The following is a 21,804-nucleotide window of genomic DNA, read 5'->3' on the forward strand; positions in this document are numbered from 1 at the left end:
AAACAGCCTTTATATTAAAATATTTTATACTAATATTCTCAAATAAGTGATATAAAGACATCCAAGTATTACGGTTCAATTTATAAATATTGTAAAGTCGACCAGTCGCGGAAGAACGCGATCGCGAGGAAGCGCGTCAACGGAAGTCGTAAATTCCTGTTGCGATTATAGTAATCGACGCCGCGAATAGATCGATCCCCTTATTTCTGTTGGGATAATAGGAACAGTTGAGTTGGTATAACACTGCGGTTAACAGGTTATAATACATATTTTATTTCCAACAGCTGATTTCACTGATAATGTAAATGTTCGGAGATATTCGTGGGTTAGGCTACGACGTCGAATTGTAATGTCTTTTACAATCAAGTTTAAAGTGTTCGACTCGTATCGATATTAGCCATTTGACGAGTGGCGACTAAGTTTTGACTCTTTTACATTTACATCTACATTTTACAATTTTAAATGATACTCTACAATGTAAGATTCTTTTTTAGATATTGTGTTAGCCTGTTCTGATTTTTAAGCAAATAAGGAAACCATACATTTTAATATACTTGGTTGTTTATACAATACGGTATGTATCGCAATTTTTCTTTTTACTGATTTCCATGCTATATACAATAAATTATTTGCAATTAATGCTTTGATTTTGTTTGAACATGTTTGCTTGATCGTCGATGGAAAATAATGCCAGGGAACGCGAAACTCAAGTATACGGTACGATCGCTCGCTTTTTTCTTATAAAAATTATTATATCAAAGTAACAGGCACTCGAGAGTGCCATAATTTAGGCTTCTCTCGGCACTGCGTCCTAAGCCAAGGGCTCAGTAGAGTCGTCAACGAAGACGAAAGTTCAAGAAATATATGTATCATACAGTCTATTAAAACTTTAATCTTATAATTTAATCTTACTTTAGCAAACTTTACGAAACTTTACTAAACTCACGGTAGCCTTTTAAGAGTTTCAAGACGTTCTTAATTGAAGTTTTCTTCTCTGAAGTTAGCGAATTATTTGCGAATAGTTCTATCAGATAGAAAGCCTTTTCTGTGGACATCACACACCTCATTTGGTGTTTCAGCGATATCTTTTTCTGTTTGAAAAAGAAATCTTTCAAATCTCGACAATGTATTCTACTCTCTACTATATGTAAAATATTGTCCTGAAAAACCAACCAATCGTAATGAACGTTGTTTCAAAAGACACGTGAAAAGAACAATCTTCCATCTTTTTTCGACGTGTTCAAATACTGCCTCTACAAGAAGTGCAAGAAACCGACGTTTTCGGACAATTCAGAGCATTTTAGAAAATAAAGTATCGTGTAAAATTGTATGTAAAGCTAACGTATAAGATATAAATGATAGTATAGTTTACCAGAGTCAGGCAGAGAATTGAAGTCACCACAAAGTAACAGTTGAACATTGGAAGAATCAGGCTTGTGACCAGGTCTGAAAGACTGGCCAGCTTGGTCCAAAATGGAACGTAATTCATTACTGAGCATCATTGTCTGTATTAATTTAACATCGCAAAATTCTGGATCCCAATGAATGTGGGCTGTGCAAACTAAAATCGGTTGTTGAACTTGTGCTAGATCAGATGGAATTCCTGAAAAAATGCCAAATAGTATTGCTTTACTTTTAGTGAACATAATTTAATGTCTCGCCGAATATTCGTAAATTTTATTCAAATGGTTTGATTAAGAAACAGCTGATGAATTATGGATATTAAAATCATATATTAAATAGTAAATAGCAAATATTTGTAAAATATAATAATAATTAATTCCGTAGATTTTAATACGTATACGTAGAACAGGTGTGAATATTAATTAGTCTGGAACAATATAAAGCGAATAAATCAATTAATTGAAGTAAATAATATTATATTAAATTTATAATGTCATGTACTTATTAGGACAGGTTCAAATTTTATGACGATTGTCGAATAAATAAATCTTGGGATACCAAAAAGGGAATATTACTACTGAGCGAAAAAATATTAACGCAAAGTTGCCGTTATTAATCAGTCTAATAAATCTTATCCCATCTAATGAAATTCATAATTATGCAAGAGGTGAATAGTAAGAGGAAAATAAGAAGAGAAATATTTATAATACGAAAGAATGATAATGACTTTTCAAAGAAATAATAAACTTGAATTTATTGTTAAGATAGTCTTTTCGTAATCGTTTTTCATTAAATACGGTATTTATTTCATTACATTAGTATTTTGTGAGAAGTAACTATCTATCTTGAAATGCAACTGAGTTTATATCACAATGTTCTAACTACAAGTTTAGGGTAACTGCTAATTAATTCTATTAACGCAATTCTTCTTTCTTCTTGTATATGAAAATATCATCTAAATCGAGCAATTATTAATAATTAATGCAGAGGAAGACATTAAAATTATATACACATGTATGTTGTAGAAATTTGATGAGTTACAATAAAATATTAAACCATAATAACTATGTATAAGTTATATACATAAGTTTTATTTTTATGCACATCTCATTCTTTGCAAATATATGATATTTGATTCATCTGATTCAAATTTATTTACTTGTGTGATTTTATAAATTAGACTAAAGTGGTAGAAATGATAGAATAATTTATACATGATCTAATATCACACTGATATGAAAGATGAGAACAATAGTTGGTTATTGTACAATTTATTTAAGACTTATAAAATAATCAAATAAAACTTATGGTAATATATTTAGAAAATGTATTGTACATATATGTAAATTACATTATTACAATATATAAAATGTCACATTGATACATTTTCAACATTAGATGCTTTAAGTAACAATACATGTTCCGCAATGTATTGATCTTTATTTGTAATTGATAATATTGTATAAATGTGATTGTATATTTATGTGATTCAGCACACAAATATATCAGTATGTTATATATTGCATTAAATATTTAATCATAATGAGTAGCTTTATATAAGAAGGTAGCAAAAGAATACAAATTTTGCTAAAATATTATCATCAATGTAAAAACACCATAAAGGAGAGCACAAGGATATGCAATAAGAAGCCGTTGATTTTCTTCTCCTGACATAGTTGTAAGAAGCCTAGATGCGGATAAAGTTGACCAAAAAACTGTAAACGTGGCAAGAAATAAACCGATCGGGCCTCTCAAAGTTGTAAAAACACCTAAACCAGCAAGGACTACTACAGGTAATAAGCAATAACCTAACACAGATGCCACAGAAGATAATGTAATATTACTAGAATTGCTCATTAATGATTGCAGGATATACATCAAAATACACGATGTTACAGCTAAACCATAAACATAACCGAAATGTGCTTTTGAACCAGCTAATAAGAGAAACGCGGCGAGCATTAAACAAAATGCTACTGGCCCAGCTAAATCTGAATCCTGAAGTAAATAATTCGCATCGTCTATTTGTGCTTTTCTATGAAATGGATTTAACACAGCTAATGTTTTTTGTAATATTCTATCAGGATCGATGCCCAATTCTTCTAACAGAGGTGGTTCTTCTTCTTCGTCTACAAATCCAGCTGATCCTAAAATGTTTGTGTCAAACGTGATAAACAGTTATTTAAACCGACATAAAATATTGATTTCTCTAAGATTATTTCAATTGAAATCTGTTTTAAAACTATTTTTACGGTACGTACCACTAGTAAATGTACTTTGAACAGGATCGAGAACAGGATAACCTTTTTGCGCGTATGAATAATCACCAGCTTGTTGATCATTATATGTTTGAAATTCGAATTGTTGGTTAGGTTGATCAAAGCCAGAGGAATCAAAGTTATAATGGCTTTGAGGAGATTGTCCCCAATAATTTTCTTGTCCAGTATAACCAGACATTTGTGTTTAATATTTTTTATAGCGTATAAATTTATTTCTTTTTAATTCGAACTTGCACTAAATTTGTAACTGCAATTGATACATTTACATAAGTTAATAGGTTACGAAGTAGCAGTCTACTAGTTCTTGCGTGTGCTGCATGATGGCGCAGTTTGAAATAATACATATCACAGTCGATAAGCGGATAAAAACACAGACGATAAAAATTAAAAAATCATCTATATCTATAACGTATATGGATTCATCAATCGATATTAAGCTATTTGAAAGCTATTTGAAAATCAAAATTACCGACTTGACAATTTTTGTCACTTGTTACTTATTCGAGTTAGAAAAAACGTACAAAAATTTCGAAAGCTTTTTAGAAATTTCTTAAAGGTAACTGCATTTCCTACATAAGTTTGAAATATACTTTTATTTTACCAAATTACTAATTCGGTATTCTCTTCAATTATATGTAGCGTCTAGAATCTAGAAGTATTTATACAGTAGTTGTGTAAATAATTATACTTATACATATTACTTCATAGATTATTTACTAAACAATTGAAATTAATTCGTATATTTAACATAGTTTCATTGATATCTATTTCCACTACCTGCACACCTATTTTCCCCTCTGACTGTAATTTTTCATACCATACATAGCTCAAAAAAATTTCCATGAATTGGATGAAAAAGGGGGATTCAGATCTAATCTTATTGACTTTCGGATATCTTGTAAAGGAGACAATCCTAAGTAACCTGCTTTTTGTCCAAGGCTTGGGACGATCATGCTTCAAAAGTTATGAGAAAAAGAAAATTGTACTTGTTACGTTGCGTTCACTCCGATATAAGTAGGTTAGGTCTAACCCACTCTAGTTTTCTTATTTAAGAGCGAAACCAGCAGCGAGATGGGGTTCCTCAGGCCGAATTCAAGGAATCTGCTTCTTGGCATCAACCTAACTTAGCCGAACCTAGCCATACCTTAACACGACATATTAGGATCGCAATCCCATTCAAATGCATATGCAATTTCATTTTTAGCCACTTACATTCGAGTAAATGCAATACGACCTGTACAATTTTCTTTTTCTCGTAACTTTTGAACCGCGATCGTCCCACGCCTCGGATAAGCTGCATGTTACTCAGGGCTCTCCCCTCTACGATATATTCGAGATTCAACAAAATTAAAGTTGCGGATAAGAGATGCCCTTCTTCCACATTTTTACACCACTCTATACCGATGGGTAGGGGAGCGTAGGTGTGGTGTCCGTAGCTACTAGCTGGACACGTAACACGCGCAAGTAGTTATATTTTGAGATAGCCTCTACTCGTGAGTTAATACGCTCGTAAAAAAAGTGGATCGTATGACATGTAAGGGGACGTTTGCTAGATGGCTACCCGAGATAGGATTGACATTCTGGCATCTCTACGTCATGAATTATAAGGCTGCTCGCGTATATGTAGTCTACGAACTTGTGCCACTTCATCTTCTTCAGGTGATACGAAGCGCGCTCCTCGATTTATGTTAGCATGACTATGACTCGCAATTAATTAAGAAATTGCTCCGATATCGAATACTGTCTACCAGTGTGTTTTGTTGACTGCTTTTGCGATTCGAACACCTCTGTATCATGATCACATGCCATTCGGTTTTTAATATGCATGTTCGATTCGCTCGACCTTGTAATGGTCTGCTTGTTACGATCTTGTAATTATATCGATGGCAGTCACAGGTTTACAAGTCCGTTTGTACGAAGCTAATACGTTTAATTACGTGGGAAATATACATGATTGTACAGGGTGGTTGGTAACTGGTGGTACAAGCGGAAAGGGGGTGATTCTACGCGAAAAAAAGTCGAAAATATAGAATAAAAACTTTTTTTAAATTTTTCCATAGAGACAACGATCTACAGTGAGATCCGTTATAACGAGACGCGATACAGTGCACGCGTACCGAGCCAAAATTCAAAGTCGATTTTCTCGAAAACAAAGCCTCGAATGAAAAATTTTTATTCTACATTTTCGACTTCTTTTTTCGCGTAGAATCACCCCCTTTCCGCTTGTACCACCAGTTACCAACCACCCTGTATTTCTCGTTCATAGTAATATTTAGTTTAGAGCTGAGACCTGTAAATCAAATAATAGTTTTGCTTCTAAAGCAAAATTTGTCCCACCACGGGGATAATGCAAATACTTAAACAAAATCTTCTGAATAATAGAAATTAAGATACATGTTTGCATGAGAGCACGTGAAGGTTTCGAATAGTGGAAATATTTGAAAGACAATGTTTTGGTGAATGTTTGGTGCTGCGACAGGAATTTTCAAAATTACTTTGAAATTTTGAAAGCGTTCATTAGTGAACTATGATACTAAATTGATATGATTTTATGATCCAGGAGCAAGTGTGGTGAAAGTGGCAAACCGTGTGTCAAAATATACGTATACAGGGCGTTCAAAAGAAGATTGATAGAAATTTAAAGAGTAGTTCTACGAAGTCGAAATAAGATAAACATGAAGAGCAAAAATATTATGTTTGGGTTACAACCATTGGAACATTCTGTTTGTTGCAAGGAGTAATGCATTGCATGTACATAATAACACATATCCAGTTGACACGTATTTCACTCACCTCTTTTATTCTGACTAATTAAAATTAGCTACTTTTTTCTATTTATATTAATATTAGCTACTGTAATATTAGCTTTTCAGCAATATGTGCTGAAATTAAATTACAGTTTCATGATAAATTTTATATATTTGCAATAATTTGAAGGTATCCAAATATTATACTTATGGACGATAATGTATGCGGTAATCATAATAATATTTGATCCATGTATTCATTATCAGCAGTATATTTAGGCTCGTAAGATCACTCACCATTATCCCAAGCAGCCTCCTTGGTCCTAAGCAGGGCAGCCAATCCAATATTATCCTTTGGCATTACACGATTTAGCATGTGGTCAGAACCTTCTGCATTTGCCATTGCCAATTGGTTAAATTCGACTAAATGCTCTTTTATTAACGTAAATCTGTCGGAAAAGAAGGAACAAATGGATTAGAACGACACGAAATTGTGTTTCACTGTTAATTTCGTAATAATAACCTTTTTTGTATTATAACAGCAATTGAAATATATTATTCTTTAACTTGATATACAGTGAAACTCAGTAATGAGTTATACGCTCCATAAAAACGAATAAAAAGATAATATTGACACACCTACAGACTCGTTCATGTTTCTTACTATTAATTTATGCTTTATGATCTTTTCACATTTTTTCAATAGATCTCGTCCCTTCAAGATGTACCTATACTCATTTTTGAATATTACTGTATACACGATATCGAATGGTGTCATACAATGGGTGGAAAAACAAATTCATCGATTATCACGAATTTACGCTAACTTTATCGTATAATTGTATAATAACGTGAATGTATTACTTTAATTAAATTTAGTTAAGTCTACAGAACGTGCCTACAGAATTAGCGAATTCGATCGCTATAAAATTAGTATGCTTCTGTTATGTGATACAACGGCGTGATCGAAGAAATCATTTTTCTTGTTAATCTGTTTGCATAAAAATTCTACGAGTGATTAGCGAAAGTTAATTTCGTTGAGTGAAAACGAAACTTTGCAACTTGGATACGATAGCCAGAGGATTTTCGTTGGCAAACTTATAAGAAGGCGTATCACGTACACCATGTAGAATACAGATTTCTCTTGCTGTTATGTGCAGCACGTATAGTTGGCCAGTATATTCTTCACTGAAACTCCATTACAAGCCATCATCCCTCTTACGATCTTACAAGAACCTCTAAACAACATGGAAGCAACGTTACCCATAGATATCGAGTAGGCGTCACGTACAGCACATCAGCGTTTTTGCAAAAGCTGATGCTTAATGAACGAAAACAGATTCGGAATTGTTCATTTAGTCAATTTTAAATGGCACAGCTAAACGGAGACTGACGAATTTAAAATACGTAGAATGGAGACCGATCGATTACATACAGTAGCGAATGAAAGGAAATTTAAATCATTTTTTTTTATTATTTAATTTGTATTTTACAATTTGTTCAGCTGGATATTTGGTATATGTTTTTAACTTGATCGCTAAATAACACGTGGATGGCTACACCCAGCGGGATACCATCTTCGAGTTTGACTATTTTATTTCTTCAGTCAGGTTTGCGGGGTGTTTTCTCGAACAAAATTTGTTTTCTATTTAATTTGTACTTTACAATTTGTCCAGCTGGACATTTGGTAAGTTTTTCTAACTTAATTGTTAAATAACACGTGGATGGCTATACCCAGTGGGATACCATCTTCGAGTTTGACTATTTTATTTCTTCAGTCAGGTTTGTGGGGTCTTTTCTCGACCAAAAGTCTTTTTCTATTTAATTTGTATTTTATAATTTGTGCAGCTGGATATTTGGTATATTTTCCTAACTTAATTGCTAAATAACACGTGGATGGCTACCCCCAGCGGGATACCATCTTCGAGTTTTTTATTATTATTATTTTATTAATTTAAATCATGGACGTCATCTTCAACAATTTTTGAGTTAATGAAATTCCTGTAGAGCAAGTACTTTCTTTTATTCTATGTTTTCGTTATTCAGGTCGTCTAAAATTATTAACTATTATTAGGAATGTTTAGTAATGCGAATAAAGACAGTCTACGGCAAAATCCACTGAATTGAGGCTCGTTCGAGTGCACGTTTGACTCAAGATCTCCAACTTGATTTCTTCAAAAACGAAACCTTAAGAGAACAAATTTTCTTCTTTCTTTTCAAGTTGCTTTTTCAAGTAGAATCACCTGCTGGTCGCTTGTACCAGTTATTAGATACCCTGTATATATTACATAGCAAAATATGCCTTTTAATACGCGCAACTTAAACTTGTAGTCTATCAGTTTCATAGAAAGCTAGTAAATATCTATATATTTTGGTGAAATTTAAACTGGTCCGGATACTCGTGAAGATATTCTACCAACAAGCAAGGTAGGTTAAAGAATTTCGAACAATATTTGTTCGAACAATAAAAAAAAACCATTGATCTAACGAACTGCTTTACAATTGTACATGATCTGTTGTTCTAGATTACTGTGAATCGATGAGGACATTGTTTCTTCCTTTTCCAAGATTTTCTCCCAAATGGATGAAAAACGAACGAATCTTCAAAGGATCTTTTGGCTTAGTCTATACGTACTTTTACGAAATTTTGACGTTTAAATTTACCACAGATTGTATATGAATCGACGAAGGTACACGTATCGATTGCTGTAACGTAACACGGAAGATATATCAAAAGTTGCTGGAAATAGCGCAGAATAGTTTGTGGCATCAGGAAGAAAGTAGGAACTCGTTAAATAACGGTGGTCTTTCGTCCTTGCAGAGATTAGATTGTTAGTCTTACATTGGCATCGCATTTATTATACGGCTGGGATTTTGCGGCCGAGCGGCGAATTAAGTGTATAAAGTGGCTGACAGATGCAACGGTTGCACCGGCCTTTAAAGAAACTGCGCGCTCTCTTACAGTCCATGCTGAATGTAGTACCTTTCGTTGCACGTTAGCCGTTAACAGAGCCCATTTGTGCAGCAGACCATTTCTGTCTCGTATCTTGTTATCCCCTGAGATGCGAGCGCAGATATCTAATATTTCCACCACTCTGCCCGTAGCTTTCAGTCTTCGGTTACAAAACTTAGAATGAGTTTCACAGGGTTAATACCGACCCACGATACACTAATACTACTAAGCTGTACCACGGCTGCTATGAATTCCCAGTGAAGATATAATTAACGAGGCTGGCTGCCCTATAGTCGTTCCAGATTTCATGTCGCCTGGGACTCATCGACTCTTCGCTTTTTCTATCTGTCCAAGGACCATGCATCGGCGAAGCAGCTCGTTAATCGATCTCATTTAACGTTGTGATTCTCAACCAGTATGCCGCAGGAATTTTTCATGCGACATACTGATTATATCAGTCACTGACTATTTTTCCTCTTAGGCTTTAGACTGTCGAATAAAAAGAACGATAGCTCGTGTGAACAGCCAGTTTTCCAATATAATGTATGCTATGGGAATAAATTCGCGCTAGAAGCAGAGTCAGCGAGATTCCATGGCTCCAAATAAGTCGAGAAACAAGAACAACATTTTTTCGCTTGCAGCTTCGTTTCCGGGGAATTCTTTTCTTTTATTATTTAATTTGTACCTTACAATTTGTCCAGCTGGACATTCGGTAAATTTTTCTAGCTTAACCACCTAGCACCTACCTAGCACCTTCTAGCACCAACCTAGAAAATTAGTCACTTGACAGCGAAGTCTATTTCCCTCACTCTCCTAATGAAAACTTGTCCTTAACAAATCGGCTCTTTTCGTGTCCTTAGACCCACCCATAACTAGCTTTCCTCTGCCACAACATCGTCACTAAACTTTACTGATTTTCCAACTTTCGAACAGTCAACATCTCTTTACCTGGTTTCTACCCTTAGATCAGTCGCCTACTTAATTTATATAAAGTTGTTAGAGTAAAAGTGTCATTTACACGTGTCAATTCAGTGTATACTCAATTGTGACTATTAAGTGTATAATAAAGTGTAATAAAAAGAAAGTTAATAGTTGTATTACGGCTCAACTTTCTTGCTTTTTTATAATCTGAGTTGTGACTTGTGAGTTTACGTGGCAAATGTGTCGTCGGTCCTCTAATTGAATAACTTCGCAGAAAAGTCCTACGTGACCTTGGCCACGAGCGGTTGCAAAACACGTGCGTGGTGGGGCTAAGACAAAGGGATGCTAAGGGAGAAAGACGAATTAACAGTCAGTGTCAGTGGAGAAGCCACAGAGTGTGAATCGAGAAATAAGTGAGTGCAAGTTGTGTTGTGGAGAGGGTGTGGTCCGCGTGAGAGAGAGAGGGAGAGAGAGAGAGGAAGCGTTGGATCTGTGGTTGACGAGAGCTGCAAATTAACTATTGAATTGTCTAAATTATAGTACGTTATTGTAGTTCACGTTAAACAACCATCGTTTCCTGTTTAATCAACATCTGTACAATCCATTCATTGTAAATAAATCGTAATAGTTTACGATACTACAGTACGTAATATCACAAATGAAATTCAATGTAAATCGACAATATTATTGAAACTATTCTGAAAATTACATAGCATGTTTGATTATGTTTCAGATGGGCAACGACCTCGAAATTTATGTTTGAAAAATGTTTGTGTAAGTAATATCACAAATGAAGTTCAACGCAAATCGACAGTATCATTGAGAGTATTCTGAAAATTACATAGCATGTTTGATTATGTTTTAGATGGGCAACGACCTTGTAATTTATGTTTGAAATTGAAAAATGTTTAAGTAATATCACAAATCAAAATTCAATGCAAATATTATTGAGACTACTCTGAAAATTAAATAGCATGTTTAATTATGTTTCAGATGGGCAATGATCTTGTAATTTGTTTGAAAAATGTTTGTGTAAGTAATATTAAAAATGAAATTCAACGCAAATCGACAGTATTATTGAAACTATTCTGAAAATTACATAGCATGTTTGATTATGTTTTAGATGGGCAACGACCTTGTAATTTATGTTTGAAATTGAAAAATGTTTACGTATGTAATATCACAAATCAAAATTTAATGCAAATATTATTGAGACCACTCTGAAAATTACATAGCATGTCTGATTATGTTTTAGATGGACAACGATCTTGTAATTTGTTTGAAAAATGTTTGTGTAAGTAATGTCACAAATGAAATTCAATGTAAATCGACGATATTATTGAAACTATTCTGAAAATTACATAGCATGTTTGATTATGTTTTAGATGGACAACGATCTTGTAATTTGTTTGAAAAATGTTTGTGTAAGTAATATCACAAATGAAATTCAATGTAAATCGACGATATTATTGAAACTATTCTGAAAATTAAATAGCATGCTTGATTATGTTTTAGATGAACAACGACCTCGAAATTTATGTTTGAAAAATGTTTGGGTAAGTAATATCACAAATGAAATCCAATGCAAATCGTCAGTATCATTGAGAGTATCCTGAAAATTACATAGCATGTTTGAGTATGTTTTAGATGGACAACGATCTTGTAATTTGTTTGAAAAATGTTTGTGTAAGTAATATCACAAATGAAATTCAATGTAAATCGACAATATTATTGAAACTATTCTGAAAATTACATAGCATGTTTGATTATGTTTTAGATGGACAACGATCTTGTAATTTGTTTGAAAAATGTTTGTGTAAGTAATATCACAAATGAAATTCAATGTAAATCGACGATATTATTGAAACTATTCTGAAAATTAAATAGCATGCTTGATTATGTTTTAGATGAACAACGACCTCGAAATTTATGTTTGAAAAATGTTTGGGTAAGTAATATCACAAATGAAATCCAATGCAAATCGTCAGTATCATTGAGAGTATCCTGAAAATTACATAGCATGTTTGAGTATGTTTTAGATGAACAACGACCTTGTAATTTGTTTGAAAAATGTTTGTGTAAGTAATATCACAAATGAAATTCAATGTAAATCGACGATATTATTGAAACTATTCTGAAAATTACATAGCATGTTTGATTATGTTTTAGGTGGGCACTGACTTCGAAATTTATGTTGGACAATTTTTTTCAAATGCAATAGAACAAATGAGAGTCAGAGCGGAACAACAGTATTATTAAGAGTGGAAATTATATATAGTATGTTCGCATAGTTAGCATTATTTAGCACACTTAAGAAGCACTATGCGCGAGTGAAATAGATCTAATGGCTACTGGTAATAAATTACATTCCTAGCATGTAGCTGTGCAGGTGAGAGAACTGCTGCATTTTGACAAATAACGAGAAGGAAATGCCAGGTAAGAAATTTCTGTTGTGGTAGGTGTGTACGCCAGTTGTACAGTTAACAGTTGCTATGAAGTTAATTGTATTTTGCGTATTATGCAACGAACGTGCCGATCCATCATTGTCTCATGTTTTGCTAATTAGATAACTGTAAAGATGGTGAAATATGTTCGAATTTACGCGTATCACGGAGCGTTCGTTTTGTATATCTATGCAAAACTGTATGTGCAGCTAAGTACAACCTATAAATTACCACTGTGAATAGTTGAAAAGTACTAGAACTAGAGTTTGCAATCATTTAAGGTCTTGATGTGTCAAGAAATGTTGGCAAGAGAATAATTGTTTTAGTTTTTACGTGGTCCTAGTTACGTGCATTGTGTTACATTTGCATAAAATCTTGCATTGTGTTTATATAAAATATTCTTCGGAATTCCAATATTTATGACGAAAGATTAGATTTCAAAAATTTGCCATTCAATTATACAAAGATTAATACGAATTCCAATTTATATTATTATACAGATATTTTTCGAATCGATAAGAATTTATCTCTTTATCAACAGAATATCTCTTTAGCAATCAGAATTTATAATCCTAAGCTACGCTTCACAAACCATGGACAATTTTTCTTTCCTAATTTTTTCCCCTCTAGAACTAATAGTTTTCTGAAAAATCAATTTTCAAGGAGATTAGAAATTTCAACTTTCGAGATGTGCTGCTTAGCAACTCGACAGGTGCAACGGCAAGAGCACGAAACATCCGCAAGATGGAAATTTTGCAATTTTGTTGAAAATTGACTTCTTCGAAAACTGTGGGTTCCAGGAAAAGCAGTTTGCAGATTCGTGTTTAGCTCACGAAGAATCACCTACCGAGTGTTGCAAAATCGGGAAAAAGTACAAATTCGTCGAACAGTGTAATTTTTTGTAGATTTGCTCGTTAGCTTTCTACATAAAAATGGATGGATCTTAAATAATGTCGTACTTACTTCGCTGTTCTGTAAAATATAGCACATCCATCTACGTATTTACGATCATTCTCCGCCATCGTCTTCGCTCGAGATTTTGGAGAAAATATGCCATCGTAGCCATCGTGTTTAAGTTCTGGCAGGAAGAAATTGTAGAATTGGTCCGTTTCGACCTCCTGCAGGCTAATTATGTCCGCGGCATAATGTCGTATCTCATCCAGGATCCCTTTTTTCCGATATTCCCAATCGAGCGCCCAACTCGGACAATAACCGTACATTTGCCGAGTCGCATACTTGTCGCATAATACATTGTAACACATCACTGTGAATATACCTGGAACAAAGACAGAACCACTTACAATTCGGGAATTTTACGAAATTAAAGTCGAAACATCTTTTAGAATAATCGCTCTCGCGAACGGATACTTTAACTTTTTTTTTATAAAAAATAAGAAGAAGAAGAATGAAGATAAGAAATATTGATAATACGTAAATTGGAATATAAACGTAAATTTAATTGGAAGGGAAAGAATATCTCTGTAAGGTAGACATTTGTTCAAAATTGGACTACGTTTGCCAAAATTTTCTCTATTTCTTAACGTTTAAATTGTTTCGTAAAATTATTTTGTTCCGAAGTTTCAGCAAGTAAGAAACAAGAGCATAAAGATATCAAAATTAGTGCCAGTCGAACTGACGATGATAAAAATGAAGTTGTGTGTATGTTCGTGTGTTGGGTACATGTATGAATGTATTTCTTTTTTTACTTTTTTTTTATTTAAAGTTGTTTATTTAGCCCAAGAATACAGTTTTAGATACATATTCACAATAAACGGTGAAATGTATGAATGTATGTGACGTGTGTAAATATTTATATATGCGTACGATATATATAGTAGATGGCAATGATCTTTTTTGTAATGGCCTGTGAGTCTGAAATACGAATAAACACCATCACTGTATTTTAAAATATTTATCGAATTATTTAACATGATAAATTAAAAGTTCTACTGCTTATACATAGACTGCGAATGTATCTGCAACTTTGTGTTTTTATAAACGTAATTACAGAAATGAAACCTAAATAGAAATTTGCCTCGTCTGCTAAATATGTGCTCTATTTTATATATCGTACACATTCTTGCATATTATATGTACTTCGTAGGATTTTTGGAATCTTAAATTTCCAAAAAAACCTATGAACATCCGCGGTCTATTTACGTAGAATAAATAATTCATCGAATATAATCAACAAAATCATAGGATGCGAAGGTGAATGGAAAAGGAATAATTATTTTACATATTGTTCGTAGACGTGTGATTTACATAAAAATTCTCGTCAAAGGTTAACGAGAGTTTAATAGTTATTTCGAATTCATCGACGTTATCATGTCAAATGCACATTGTCTGAACACGATGTGCCGTGAGATAAGCGTCGTTAATGGCTGTCGTGTCCCGGTTTTCCTTCAGATTTCCTTATCCAAATCCAAGTTGGAAGATAGAGACAGTGTAAGTACGTATAGAGACCCGAGCTTATCTTAACGCGCATAGACGATAACGACTGAGAAAATGAGACAAAAGGGAATTCTTCTATAGCTATTTTCCAAAAGGTGCTTTCTTCAGTACCATGTTCAGGACGTCCTAGATGATTCACTTAAGATACGTAAAGAGCAAACGTGTTCCAAGCACATACACATTCGTTCATAATTATTAGCACATCTGCTGAGTTTCATAGGAAACGTGATAATTAGTAGGCGGAGAGCTTTTATGCAAATTTATGTTTTCGAGAATATAATCAAAGAAGTATAGACCAGGCAGACGATTTTCTTATCTATTAGGTTGTCTGAACAGTTTCTTTCGTTTTATAAGGAAATAATAGACGCACAATGTTTTTTCTTTTATATTAGTCTATTGAATTATGCACGAACATAATAATAGAAATATAACGAAATGGGTCATACCTAATTCAATAAAATGATATCAAACAGAAATTGTTGTTCATCAAAATTTTTTTTTATTATTTAATTTGTACTTTATAATTTGTTCACCTGGACATTCGATAAATTTTTCTAACTTAACTGCTAAATAACGTGTGGATGGCTATCCTCAGCGGGTTACTATCTTCAAGTTTGACTATTTTATTTCTTCAGTCAGGTCTGTGGGGTGTTTTCTCGACCAAAAGTCTTCTTTTCTATTTAATTTGTACTTTACAATTTGTTCAGTTGGACATCTGGTAAATTTTTCTAACTTAATTGCTAAATAACGTGTGAATGGCTACCCCCAGCGGGTTACTATCTTCAAGTTTGACTATTTTATTTCTTCAGTCAGGTCTGTGGGGTGTTTTCTCGACCAAAAGTCTTATTTTCTATTTAATTTGTACTTTACAATTTGCCCAGCTGGACATCTGGTAAATTTTCTAAGTTAATTACTAAATAACATGTCAATGGCTACCCCCAGCATAATACCATCTTCGAGTTTGACTATTTTATTTCTCCAGTCAGGTCAGTGGAATGTCTTCTTTTTAGTCTTCTGTCTATGAGAGTTTTGCTCGCTTCGGCAGCACCTGGTTTGGACGTGTTGCCGTTCTTTCCTTGTATTTTTCTGCGTACAAGCCAATTACCGAGCAAAGTACTATATTTTTTTCAAATGAATTTTGTGTCTCTCTGAAAGATTTGGATTATTCATTCGTTTTTTTTTAATTTAGTTGTTTACATTCACAATTTGTCCGATTTGGACATTTGGTAGAATTTCTTGGTTGTTTGATTATCATGTGGGTGGCTACCCTCAATGGGGTACCATCTTCGTGTTTGTTAGGTTATATCCTTTGTGAGGATTATTCATTCGTGTTGAGGTTTTATCTTGGAATAGAGAGAGGAAATAAGTACGATATGTATACCAGTCCAGATCCTCACACTGCCAGCGTTACTTTACGAAACAGCTCCAAAGCCATGGTGTATTAATACAACTACGAAGATCTACCCGTCTATACTCGGCTGCACCATCTTTGCAGGGTTTGCTCCTAGAAAAAGCTATAAGGCTAAGAGGCTATTCCTTCAAATTGATTTAGAGCTAAACAATACCTACTAGCCTCGAGGACTAAGAAAACCAAACACTAGAGAAGATGTAGAGTTCTCCTAGAAGCGAGAATCACTTTGACAATTCGTACACCGTAACACTGGTGGAAGCAGGATAACTGGCAACAGGCCAGGAAACAGAATCGTTTGCTCGCAATTAGATATATCAAACGGCGAATGTTTTCATGCCTATGAATCGAAGATACAGCATCCTCTTTGGATACAGAATCCCTGCCACCTTTTCCTGCAGATAACAGAGTCTAGCGTACCATCCGTAATTATCTGTAATGGATAACTCGACTGCCTCTTCCAGCTTTGCTCTGGCGGAACAAGGCTCGAGCGATTAAGACTGAACTTTCTTCGCTGTTGGCGTTCATTACGTTACGTTGGTTCCACGCAAACGGATTAACAGACCAGGAAGGAAGATTTCGAAAGCCTACTTTATTATTCCGGCACGTTGCACCATTCGATCTATTTCGTAGCGCCACAATTGCGGCCGGTTTCCGATAAAAGGACGCGCCACAATAAACTATGTATCTTTGCTTGAAGATTTAAGCGGCTGCCAGCCGACGAGAGTTCGCGTTAAGCGCATCTGGTCTTACCGGTCGCGTTTGTCTTTAATACTCGCTCGTTCGCGTTTACTCGTATTCACGTTGCTGCACGTAACTTTGCAACATCCCTTATTGAACAGCGAGTGCAGGTCTCTTCGGACTTGCAGTAATAATATATACGAAGGAGACTACGAGTACAGTGGAAGAAGACTTTGAGAGTATGTTTTTTTCCACGCAGGTATCGTCCAGCGTACGACTTTGCCGTTTTCTTATTTTCAAACAATAATTAACATCGGAAACTAAATTGGAACGTTGGAAAGTAAATAGTCGTCGTGTATCTGCAAGGTAAGTTGCTGTTTAACGTGCTAGATGTATCTATGGTGTTATTATCTTGCTTGGAAAATAGTAAATATTAATTGCGTCTTTTGATGTACCGTTTTTGGTAGAAAATGTTTTTAGAGTTTAATATTAGTCCAATAAAAATGTACAATCCAGCGTAGATATTGGTCGGAGATTTCAACTTTCATAGATTTCGAATCAGCTTTGTATTAAGCACGTGTTTAGTCTACAGAATTCTTGGCGATGCTTTGGTAATATCTACGATATTTTAAACGATATTTCGTAGGAAGAAAGTTAATTCGACGTGAAGCTAATTATAAATATCGAAGACATCGTGAAGCATAGATGAAACATGGCCTATTCAATTGTTGCCAATTAATTCAATCCCTCTCTGTCATCTTTTATTGTATTATTAATTGATTATAATCCTGTGAGTAACTTTGTTAATAAATTGTCGACTTTGTTAATAAATTACTTTTATCTGATACTCGATGAATGGCTGTTTCCTCATGCGAGTTGTAATAAGAAAGTGATTGTCAATGGCAACGTAAGCTATGAAAGTGTTGGTTCCAGCTTCATTCATGGTTAGGAACGGCATTTCCGAGGTCATCGATGCCATGACCTGGCTCAATAGTCGTCAAACCAGTCTCAGGAAATCCGAACAGGTTACTTAATTTACCGTCGCTAGCATGAAGCCAGCAATGTTATTAACAGTACCGCAGAGAAGAGATGATATCCGGTCCTCGAACAGCGAGATGCAGTAAAAATCTGAATAACACAGATCAAGATAAAATTAAATAATAAATTTGAAACGTCAAACGTGGTTTCCATCGTTAATGAAGTCATTATCAAGACAAACGATCGATCAGCAAATATACGTACCTATACTTATCATTAGCACGTATACCGTGTAAATTGATACGAAACAGCATAATTAGCAAGAATCGTTTATTTGAATAGAACATTTTAAGCCGAAGAAATATTAGCTATTTCGTAACATCGCACGCATTAATAATACTCACTGTTAGAAGAATCAAAAGTTGTCCGCTTGTGACTACGTTTAGGATCATTATACAAATTTATAGTTTAACAGAATTACCGATAGTTAACACGAAGCTATTCTATCAAAACCAGACAAAATGACTGGTCTTTAAAACATACGTAACAATAGAATATATTTATATTTTTGCTATTATTAATCCATGGTCCCTAAAAGAGGGTTGAAACATTTATAAAATTGTAGGATCAGTCATTTTGACTGGTGTGGTGTTTCTAGTGTTAGCATCTAGCGATCTAGCGATCGATCCGGAATTTTTCTGATAACTGATGTCATTATATTGAATGATACGCAGTAAAAATTGTAAAAACGTGTGGGAAGTTGTACAAAACGAGAAAATTGGTTAATTGGGATTCGATAAACAGGTTACAGGACCCTTTTACACTTTGACAAGTATCGGTCATTTCGACTGGTATTGGTATAAGTAGCCTTGATACAAAATTATTTCGAGTTTGAATACATAACAAACAAAATAAAATTCATTATATTATTCTTTTAGTTATCACTGCGAAAGTCATTACATCATTGCGGAAAAAATATAACATGAAGTAGGAATTTTAAAATAAAATTGTAAAACCAGTCGTTTTGACTAGTGTGGTAGTTCTAGTGTTAAAATGCTGTGAGTTTAGTTATTAGCGACCATGGTAAATTTTCGTTAAAGTCACGTACGATCCTTGAAAAGTGTTCTGTTTACAGATACTTAATCTTGATTACTTTGCATTTAACAATAAAATGGTCATAAATTTCATCGAAGGTGTCTTTTCGTTTCGTTTCTACATTATGAAACAACCACGAAGCGATTCTACCACCCTGAGAGATGGAAGACGAAATCTAGGAGAAAATTTTAGATCAATGAGGTGAAACTTATCTTACTATTGGATCATGAAAATCTAAGGAAAACACCTTGGATTAGGTAAGAAAGATGCATAGAGCTGAAGAAAAAAAAGAAACTTTTCAAATTAAACAATAATATCTCGAATCAATGACTTTTATGACAAAAGTTATTTTTACCCTCGAATAGCTCTTTTCAATCTCTCGCGCCTTTTATTGAGCGAGATAAATTGGAGTTTCATGGATGCCAGCCCATGTTAGATCAATTTTTAAATTATCACTAAGTAAGTAACATTTTTAATTTAATTTAATTTTAATTTGCACTTTTTTCATTTATACAGTTGAAGGTCTAAATGTATCTTGAGAGTTTGGAACTACTGCCACGAATTCAAATTGTTAAATTCAGTGTTCAATGTATTAAATGTTACCAAGTTTGAAATATAATATAAATATAATTTTTGTTTAATTATCACATAGATAGTTAAAAATAATGAGTTTAATACCATATCTACGACCTGTATGTACACATTTATATGTGGTGCATGTAATACATATGTAACATAACCCTATTCTTAAACTAAATTAGAAATGAAATATTTTTTTCAGATATTAATTAATCAAAATAATGTTGCGAAAAGATATTTACATGTCAGCACAGTACTTCATAAAGTACAAGCTGGACGTTATAGACCAAAACCAAAGGTACTGCAACCATTGACATATGAAATGGCATATCCACCACATGAAATTGCTTCTAAAAAGTCATGGAACTCATGGAATACATGTAGGCATATTTTATAATTTGTTTTACTAATAAAACAACTCTTAATGGTAATATCAAATTAAAATTATATACAAAATTTAAAATTTGTTTTAGTTTTATATTATGTTCATTCAACTTTGTATATATTTACACCTTATTTGAATATATATGGATTGTTAAATGTATTTTTTCTTTTAGCAAATGTAAAGGATGGATGCCAGCCCATGTAAAATTAATTTTTAAATTATCACTAAGTAAGTAACATTTTTAATTTAACTTAATTTAATTGAATACATAAAAAGCAAAACAAAATTCATTATATTATTCTTTTAGTTATCGTTGAGAAAATCATTACATCATTGTGGAAGAAGATATAACATGAAGTAGGAATTAAAATAAAATTGTAAAACCAGTTTTCCTTGGAAAAGATTTATAGAAGAAAACTTGATTTTTATTTAAATGGAAACCAGCTATCAATAGAATTCAAAAAAGTTTCTCAAGAAATGAAATTATTCAAAGATATTAATTTTTAATTGATCCATTGTAAATGATTCAATTTTTATTTGGCTGTCAGTAAACGTTATCGATGACGGAAATCTAATTTTTTGAAACTTACCAATAATCTTTATCGATGGTCCGAATTTTATTTTGGTTATCGATAATCATTATCAATAGCGAAAAACCTTTTGGTTACGTTCGACTACCATAAGTTTCATAATTAGTATCTTTTTACTTTGTCAATGAGTAATGTTAATAACAACTGACGATAATCGAAAGTAACCAGGAAAATTTATTGTCGTCGATAATGGTTATCAGTAACGAAAACAAAATTCTCCTCATTGATAACGATTAATGGTAACGAAAAAAAGTACCTGTCGTTTATATTCGTCACTAGTAAACAAAATTAAATTTCTCTTATCGATAATGATTATTCGTAAACAAAAAAAAATTCTCATTATCGACAATGACTACCGATAATCAACAAAATTTGGATCTTTTGCAATAGTTATCCGTAATCAAGATTTCTTAGTTAAAAGTATTAACTTTTATGTCGTGACGTCTAAAATATATCTTATAATAATTTACTCTGTTTAGTAAGATAAATACAGAAAAGAAGCTACAGTTCGAAATCATAGTTCACATAAATAAAACATTAGACTTTTGGAAAAAGCTAATTTCTTCGGACAAAGAAAAATTCATAAATTCAATTTTTGGCAGTACAGATGAGCTGGTCGAAATGGCTGTAACAAAAATGGAAATGACTAGAGCAACGATTATATATATGGAAACAACAATAATTCCAATAAAAGCCTCATTGTGTCGTTATAAACGTGGGAATGATAATGACGCATAATTGCTGTCTTCCAAAGAATACGTTCGTGAGCGGCCCATAATGATCATGATTGTCAGGGTCGTCACGAGAAGTGCAAGAAGTAATTTGCACGGTCCTGCTGGCATAGTCGTTAGTCGCATTCCGCGTTGCTGCACGTACGGACTTATCA

General features: G+C 33.5%; 3 protein-coding genes across 3 annotated transcripts in view; 1 reads left to right on the forward strand and 2 right to left on the reverse strand.

Moving 5' to 3' along the window:
• twin (CCR4-NOT transcription complex subunit 6-like twin) overlaps window positions 1-21,804 on the reverse strand; it is a 407,454-nt gene that overhangs the window by 7,204 nt on the left and 378,446 nt on the right. The window contains exons 3-5 of the mRNA XM_076618850.1: window positions 13,712-14,024; window positions 6,728-6,879; window positions 1,373-1,603 (exon numbers count right to left, since the gene is read on the reverse strand). Of these exons, the coding sequence (XP_076474965.1) occupies window positions 1,373-1,603; window positions 6,728-6,879; window positions 13,712-14,010 (682 nt within the window). The 5' untranslated portion in view covers window positions 14,011-14,024. The remainder of the gene's footprint in view (window positions 1-1,372; window positions 1,604-6,727; window positions 6,880-13,711; window positions 14,025-21,804) is intronic.
• On the reverse strand, window positions 2,660-3,979 carry Yip1d1 (Yip1 domain-containing 1). Its single transcript, XM_033333492.2, has 2 exons — window positions 3,666-3,979; window positions 2,660-3,551 (listed from the first exon to the last, which is right to left on the reverse strand). Exons 1-2 carry the CDS (start codon window positions 3,859-3,861, stop codon window positions 2,992-2,994), a joined length of 756 nt encoding a protein of 251 aa, XP_033189383.1. The 5' UTR covers window positions 3,862-3,979; the 3' UTR covers window positions 2,660-2,991.
• On the forward strand, window positions 18,257-20,756 carry LOC143302673 (small ribosomal subunit protein uS3m-like). Its single transcript, XM_076618585.1, has 6 exons — window positions 18,257-19,621; window positions 19,730-19,823; window positions 19,881-20,056; window positions 20,146-20,323; window positions 20,501-20,556; window positions 20,636-20,756. Exons 3-5 carry the CDS (start codon window positions 20,030-20,032, stop codon window positions 20,530-20,532), a joined length of 237 nt encoding a protein of 78 aa, XP_076474700.1. The 5' UTR covers window positions 18,257-19,621; window positions 19,730-19,823; window positions 19,881-20,029; the 3' UTR covers window positions 20,533-20,556; window positions 20,636-20,756.

This window comes from Bombus vancouverensis, chromosome 5, assembly GCF_051014615.1.
Source record: "Bombus vancouverensis nearcticus chromosome 5, iyBomVanc1_principal, whole genome shotgun sequence".
NCBI classification, from domain to species: domain Eukaryota; kingdom Metazoa; phylum Arthropoda; class Insecta; order Hymenoptera; family Apidae; genus Bombus; species Bombus vancouverensis.

Coding starts and splice junctions, on each gene's coding strand:
- LOC143302673 (XM_076618585.1), top strand. CDS start 20,030: ATGAGTTTAATACCATATCTACGACCT. Junction 20,057..20,145: donor TAATACCATATCTACGACCT/GTATGTACACAT, acceptor TATTTTTTTCAG/ATATTAATTAATCAAAATAA. Junction 20,324..20,500: donor ATGGAACTCATGGAATACAT/GTAGGCATATTT, acceptor TTTTTCTTTTAG/CAAATGTAAAGGATGGATGC.
- Yip1d1 (XM_033333492.2), bottom strand. CDS start 3,861: ATGTCTGGTTATACTGGACAAGAAAATTATTGGGGACAATCTCCTCAA. Junction 3,552..3,665: donor TCAAAGTACATTTACTAGTG/GTACGTACCGTA, acceptor CAAACATTTTAG/GATCAGCTGGATTTGTAGAC.